We start from the raw sequence: 7,394 nt of genomic DNA, 5'->3' as shown, positions 1-7,394 counted from the left end.
CTTAACGAACTCAGCCATCCCAGCTGAGATCCCCTCAAACATCTTTTATAACTATAATTGTATAGAAACTAGAAATTAATTACATGAAGAAAACTGGAAAATTCACAAGTAAGTGTAGCTTAACCAACATGCCACTGAAAAACCAATGGGCCAAAGAAGAAATAAAAGGAGAAATTTAAAAAATGCCTTGAGACAAATGAAAAGGGAAATACAATGTACCAAAACATACAGGATGGAGCAAAGCAGTCCTAAGAGGAAAAATCATAATAATACAAGCTTATCTTAAGAAACAAGAAAAGAGGGGGCACGTGGGTGGCTCAGTGGGTTAAGCCTCTGCCTTTAGCTCACGTCATGATCTTAGGATCCTGGGATCGAGCCCCACATCGGGCTCTCTACTCAGCAGGGAGCCTGCTTCCCCCTCTCTCTCTCTGCCTGCCTCTCTGCCTACTTGTGGTCTCTCTCTCTCTCTGTCAAATAAATAAATGAAATCTTAAAAAAAAAAAAAAGAAAGAAACAAGAAAAGTCTCAAATAAACAACCTAAGTTTACAACTCAGGGAAGTAGAAAAGGAAATAACAAAGATCAGAGTAGAAATAAATGAAATAAGAATTAAAAACATAGAATAGATCAAAGAAATTAAGAGCTTTTTTTTAAAAGATAATTTGTTTATGGACATATCTTCTCACCAAGAAAAAAAGAGATTTAAATAAAATCAGAAATGGAAGAGATGTTGTAACTGAAACCACAGAAATTAGTTTGACACTGAAAGCAAAGACAATAAAAGCAAAAATAAATAAATGGGACTACATTAAACTAAAAAGCTTCTGCACAGCAAAGGAAACCATCAACAAAAGGGAAAAGCAATCTACCAAATGGGAGAAAATACTTGAAAATCATATATCTGAAAGGATTTAATATCCAAAATATACAAAGAACTCATACAACTCAACAACAACAAATGTGATTAACAAATGGGCAGAGAATCTGAATATGTATATTTCTAAAGAAGACACACAAAGGGTCAGGAGGTTCATTAAAAGGTGCTCAATATCACTAATTATCAGGGAGATGCAAATCAAAATCATAATGAAATATCACTGCACACCTGTTAGAATAGCTATTATCAAAAAGACAAGAAATAACAAGTGTTGGTGAGGAGATGGAAAAAACAAGGCCCTTGTGTACGTTTGGTGGGAACGCTAATCGAGGCAACTGCTATGGAAAATGGTATGGAGATTCTTCAAAAAATTACAAACAGAGTTGTGCAAAAACAATGAATACTGTTACGCTAAAAAAATAAATAAAATGGGAAAAAAATTACAAACAGATCTATCATATGATACAGCAATTGACTTCAGGGTACTCTTCTGAAAAAAAACAAAAACATTAACTCAAAAACATAGAGATTATGCTGAGTGAAATAAGTCAAGCAGAGAGAGTCAATTGTCATATGGTTTCACTTATGTGTGGAGCATAAGAAATAACACGGAGGACATCAGGAGATGGAGAGAAGGGAGTTGGGGCAAATTGGAGGGGGAGACGAACCACGAGAGACTGTGGACTCTGAAAAACAATCTGAGGGTTTTGGAGGGGCCGGGGGTGGGAGGTTGGGTGAGCCTGGTGGTGGGTATTATGGAGGGTACGTATTGCATGGAGAACAGGGTGTAGTGCATAAACAATGAATTCTGGAACACTGAAAATAAATTTAAAAAAAAAATTTTTTTAAATGCATGCATCCCCAAACTCATTACACCATTATTTACAATAGCAAGACATAAAAGCAACGTTTAGTGTCCATTGATGAATGAAGGATGAAGAAAATATAATATATGTAACAGAATACTATTTGTCCATTAGGAGGAAAACAGTGACATCTGCAACAAAATGGATGGACACTGAGGACATATGCTAAGTGAATTAAGTCAGAGAGAGAAAGACAAAAACCACATGATCTCACTTATACGTAGCATCAAAATAAAAGATGAACTCACAGATACAGAGCACAGACTGGTGGTTGCCAAGGTACAGAGCAATTGGGTAAAACAGGTAAAGATCGTCAAATGGTACAAATATCCAGTTACAAAATCATTAAGTCCAGGGGCATAATGCACTGCATGGTAACTATAGTTAATAATACTGAATTGTATATTTGAAAGTTGCTAGAGAGTAAGTATTAAAAGTGTGGTGATGGGTGTTAACTAGACGTACTACCATAATCATTTCACAATTTACACAAATATCAAATCATTTGTTGTACACTTGAAACAAATATATGTCAGTTATATCTCAATAAAAAAGAAGAAGTTAAAGATATGCCAGGAGCTGCCTCCAACCAACTCATTCAGCATGCATGCACTGAGCTCGAATGTTGATCCAGTGCCCCTACTAAACAGTGGAGACACTGTTTAGACAGAGACAATCCTCCAAGACTTGATGGTTATAGCAATTTCTATGATTCTGACTCTCCCATGTTAAGTGTCAGCATAATTAGCTGACAAATAGAAAAACAAATATATTACTCTTGCCATGCTCACTTATTAAGAAGAAGGGATGCAAAGGGCTTACACTTTCTTTCATATCTTATATGTCTTATGTTTCCCCCAGGATCAAGAACAGGGAATGTGTTGCATAGAAGTTTTCAGGAAAGGCTGTTCTCAGACAGAATCAGTGAAAACACAACTGCTAGGAGCTTTGGCTGCACTTCACTGCTCATGGCCTAAGGCCATGAAGAGGCCAATAAAGGCTGGAGCTCAAGAACACCAACCCAGATCCAAGGCTTCCTCTCTGGCACCCAGCCATGAAGCTCCTTTTTCCTATCTTTGCCAGCCTCATGCTACAGTACCAGGTGAACACAGGTAATGTGGAATCCTGCGTTTTGAAGGGGTTGGTGTGAGGAAGCAGGGATGTGGCTGTTCATGACAATGGGAACCCAAGTAATTTTGAAAAGAGGAGATGCCCAAACAGATGGCTGAAGAGTTTACTTACTGCCTCAGTCATGCACCATCCCCCATGCATCCCATAGACCCCAACCCCCCTAGACTCTGTCTGATGGGGATACACAGGGAGTTACAGAGAAAGCAGGATGTTTTCTGTGTATTCAGAAACTATCCAACATATAAAGGCCGCTTCCCTGCCCTCTACATCGTTATCATCTGGGACTCAGCCAAATCTATCTCATTTCTGCTCTATTTCTAGTTTAAATCATCTTTTGAAGGAAACGTTCATATTAGTTTATACCTTGGTATAATAAGGAGGAAGTCCTTACCCTTGTGCTAAAAAAAAAATCTCCTCTAAGCGTCCAGTAAATAGGTCTATGTTCTCCCTCACAACTTTTTCAGACTTTTACAGAGTTTCATCCCTCTTCTCAGGGTTTGTCTTCTTGGAAACCTCCAGATCACTCACCAGGGCATCTAGGAATACATTTTGGCAAAAGGCTGAACCAGGTGATTGGTCACTGTTTTTTTAGAAAGAATAGCGAAGCAAATTCTGAGAATTTGTTTCAGAACAGAAGAATCACCCTGATATTTAGAATAATTGGCAATGGGTCAGGGAAGGGAAAGTGAAAGAGTCAATATATTTCTAATGTTTTTATCTTGGGACCTTAAGAGAAGAGGAGTAACATAAGCAAGTATAGCTGTGTCATCTTGGGTAAAGTCACTTAGCCACTTTGAGCCCCTAATTCCACATGAGTGTAGCAGGCTAATCAATGTAGCTGTTTGAAATATAAGAATTTTACTGTTTTGTCTCTGGAGAGAAATGATATTAAAATGTATGTGAATATTAGGTCCTACATAAGCTTCTTGCTATTCACAGGAAATCAGTTGTTAAGATTACAGAGTGAGGGAGAACTTTGATTCAGAAAGAAAGGTGAGACATTGGGATGAAAAAAATTCAGCAGATGAACATGAAGTACTGAAAATGAGCAGAGAACCTGGAGTTGTAGATAACCATGTGGGAGTTACCTTGATAGAGATGAGGCTAAGGCTGTGATGATGAATAAGGCCTCTGAGGAACAGAATGTGCAGAGAGACTACAAAAGATAGAACACCATGCCCCAGGAAACACAGGTCAAGCGGTTGTCAAGGAGCGTGAAGTCATGGACCACTAGGTTTGGCAAGAAGTCAGCACTGCTGAAAATCCTATTGATCTCTTTTGAAAGTCTTCCTTGGATTAGTTTTATGACAGGCTTTGTTCTTGTTGGTATTTTCTAGGCTAATGAGGAGAGATAGTGATGCTCTGTAAGTGTCTAAGGGTCTAAGTTGGAGGTCTAAAATCTTATCCTGAAGAAAAAAAAAGCATTCCTTTTCTCCTTTCCTCTATGTGCTCTAGATTTTTTTTTTAAAGATTTATTTATTTGACAGATAGAGATTACAAGTAGGCAGAGAGAGGAGGGGAGGAAGCAGGCTCCCCGCTAAGCAGAGAGCCCAATGCGGGGCTCGATCCCAGGACCCTGGGATCATGACCTGAGCTGAAGGCAGAGGCTTTAACCCACTGAGCCACCCAGGCGCCCCTGTGCTCTAGATTTTTAAAGTTACTCAATGAGGGGGACTAGAGAGATTTATTTTGGATTTTAGGGGTGTACAAATCCACCCCTTTGCATTTTAGGGGTGTACAGAGAATTTCTTGGCCTGCCAGATGCTTCCATCAACATCCCTAAACACTGCACTTACCATTAATAAACACCCTCTTATTCTATGCCTCACCCTCCAGCAGTCTTAACATCATATATAGTTAGTAACCTTAGCCCAATGGTTTTCTCTTTTCTTTGTGCAGAGTACTTTGGCTTGAGAAGATGTTTAATGGGTTTTGGAAGATGCAAAGAACACTGCGGTGTGGATGAAAAAGAGATACAGAAATGCAAGAAGAAAAAATGTTGTATTGGACCAAAAGTGGTTCAAATGATAAAAAACTACCTGCAAAATGAAATGTCCCACACACTTGGAGAGAGCTTCCAAGAACACCTACAAACTACCAAGAATTTTGATGCTGAGATACAAACAAAAAATAAGATTTTACCTTTTCTCCCCCAAATCGTAAGCATCAACCATTTTGCCAACATCAACACCCTCATCAGCCCAAACACCACCAATGTAAACTCTGCCATCACCAACCCGGTGTTCTCAGGAAAGACTTCATATACTGCTATTTCTACCAAGGGAGACACCAAAGAAAGCAGAAACTTAGCTGCTGACTTCCCACCACCAGCACCACCATCCTTAGACACTACCAATGACATGACTGGAACTGCAGAAAGCAGATGAGCAGGGATGTGGCCCTTTCCCTTAAAACACCAAGTTCCTCTCTTCTTTGCTAGCTGTAAAATGAAACACAGATCTGTTTCCTCTGTCATCAGTCATTCAATAAATACTGTTAAAGCACCTATAGTTTACATAATGTTATCATTCTTACAGAAACATCACAGAGGAGGTAGAGCTGGAGAGGAATGGAACTTTAGTTGGAATGCCCAAGAAAAAGCAAGCATCAGGAGTGGCAAGGGTAGCACTGAATTTGGCTCATGGATAGCTCAGATTAGGCCTCTGTAACAAGGATTTATGGTTTTCATAAGATGTGCTTTCCTTGCAGTAACAGGGGGAAAAAAAAAGGAGAGACTTTTTTTTTTCACAGATTTTGTAGAAAAGACCCAAATGCAAAAACAGAATGTGGGGGACGGAGGGCAGGGGCAAGTCTACCTTCCCCACTAACCCAAGACCATAACCCAGTTCATGGAGCCACTTAAGGTTAAAAATACAGGGGAACAGTGGAAGGGAGGAGCGATAAAGGAGAAGCATAGGATTTCTATCTCCGGTCCAAAGCATTTCCCAAGGCACAACAGGCAACAGGCAAAGTGGTGCTTCCAAAAGATACATAATGCAGACCACAAATGCAAATCATATAGGTCATTTTGAATTTTCTAATAGCTACATTTTAAAAAGTAAAACTAGATGAAATGAATATTAATAAATTTTATTTGATGCAATAAATCTAAAATATTATCATTTCAACATATAATCAATATAAAAAATATTTGAGTTTTTTGCATTCTGTTTTTGCACTAAGTTTTTGCAATCTCACATGTATATTACAGCACATTTCAAGTCATACTGGCCACAGTTCAAGTGCTCAATAGTCCCATGTAGCTAGTGGCAACTATAATGGACAGCATCAGGTTAGAGACTTTCAAGCATCTACTGAACTGTTAGGCGAAGGAGATGATGCTAATCAAAAGCCAGCCATGTTTCTAAGGGCTGTGGTATAGAATTTATCCATATATGATATGTTAATATGTTAATCATTCACAAAACAGAGATGTAAACATGGCATTATATCCCAGAATCTACTTTCTTCTATCCCAAAATTAAAACAGCACAGACCCCTGTTCCACTTTTTGAGCATGTTCCTCTCTACTACCTAGTACCTCCCTCAATTTAGAGACCACCTTTTTTTTTTTTTAAAGATTTTATTCATTTATTTGAAAGACAGAAATTACAAGTAGGCAGAGAGGGAGAGGAGGAAGCAGGTGGACGCTGGGATCATGACCTGAGCCGAAGGCAGAGGCTTTAACCCACTGAGCCACCCAGGCGCCCCTAGAGACCACCTTTTCTTAACCTACTGATTCTTTACTACCCTGTCACCCTAACCAAGGCAAAGATTTTCCCACAATCTTTTTTTTTTTTAAAGATTTTATTTATTTATTTGACAGACAGAGATCACAAGTAGGCAGAGAGGCAGGCAGAGAGGGAGAGGAAGAGAAGCAGGCCTCCTGCGGAGCAGAGAGCCAGATGCGGGACTCGATCCCAGGACCCTGGGATCATGACCTGAGCCGAAAGCAGAGGCTTTAACCCACTGAGCCACCCAGATGCCCCTTCCCACAATCTTTTTAAAAATATATTCCTGCAGACATTTCTCCAAAGAAGACACATAAATGGCCAACAGACACATGAAAAATGCTCCACATCACTCAGCACCAGGGAAATACAAATCAAAACCACAGTGAGATACCACCCCACACCAGTCAGAATAGCTAAAATTAACAAGTCAGGAAATGACAGATGTTGGCAAGAATCTGTTGGTGGGAATGCAAACTGGTGCAGCCACTCTAGAAAACAGTATGGAGGTTCCTCAAAAGTTGAAAACAGAACTACCCTACAACCCAGCAACTGCACTACTGAGTATTTACACCAAAGATACAAATGTAATGATCTGAATGGGCACCTGCACCACAATGTTTATAGCAGCAATGTCCACAATAGCCAAACTATGGAAAGAGCCTAGCTTTACATCAACAGATCAATGAATAAAGATGATGTTATACACACACACACACACACACACACACACACACACACACACACACACAGAGGAATATTACTTGGCCATCAAAAAGAACAAAATCCT

General features: G+C 39.4%; 1 protein-coding gene across 1 annotated transcript; it reads left to right on the top strand.

Moving 5' to 3' along the window:
• Window positions 1-2,796: 2,796 nt before the first annotated feature.
• Window positions 2,797-5,285, top strand: DEFB129 (defensin beta 129). The gene is given in 3 exon segments (XM_045980565.1): window positions 2,797-2,854; window positions 4,773-5,211; window positions 5,213-5,285. Coding segments are annotated over 3 exon segments (570 nt in total).
• The last annotated feature ends 2,109 nt before the right edge of the window (window positions 5,286-7,394 follow it).

The sequence above is a fragment of the Meles meles genome, chromosome 16 (assembly GCF_922984935.1).
Source record: "Meles meles chromosome 16, mMelMel3.1 paternal haplotype, whole genome shotgun sequence".
NCBI classification, from domain to species: Eukaryota; Metazoa; Chordata; class Mammalia; order Carnivora; family Mustelidae; genus Meles; species Meles meles.
The sequence above is the reverse complement of the archived record's forward strand: the minus strand, read 5'-3'. Positions and strand labels throughout refer to the sequence as shown.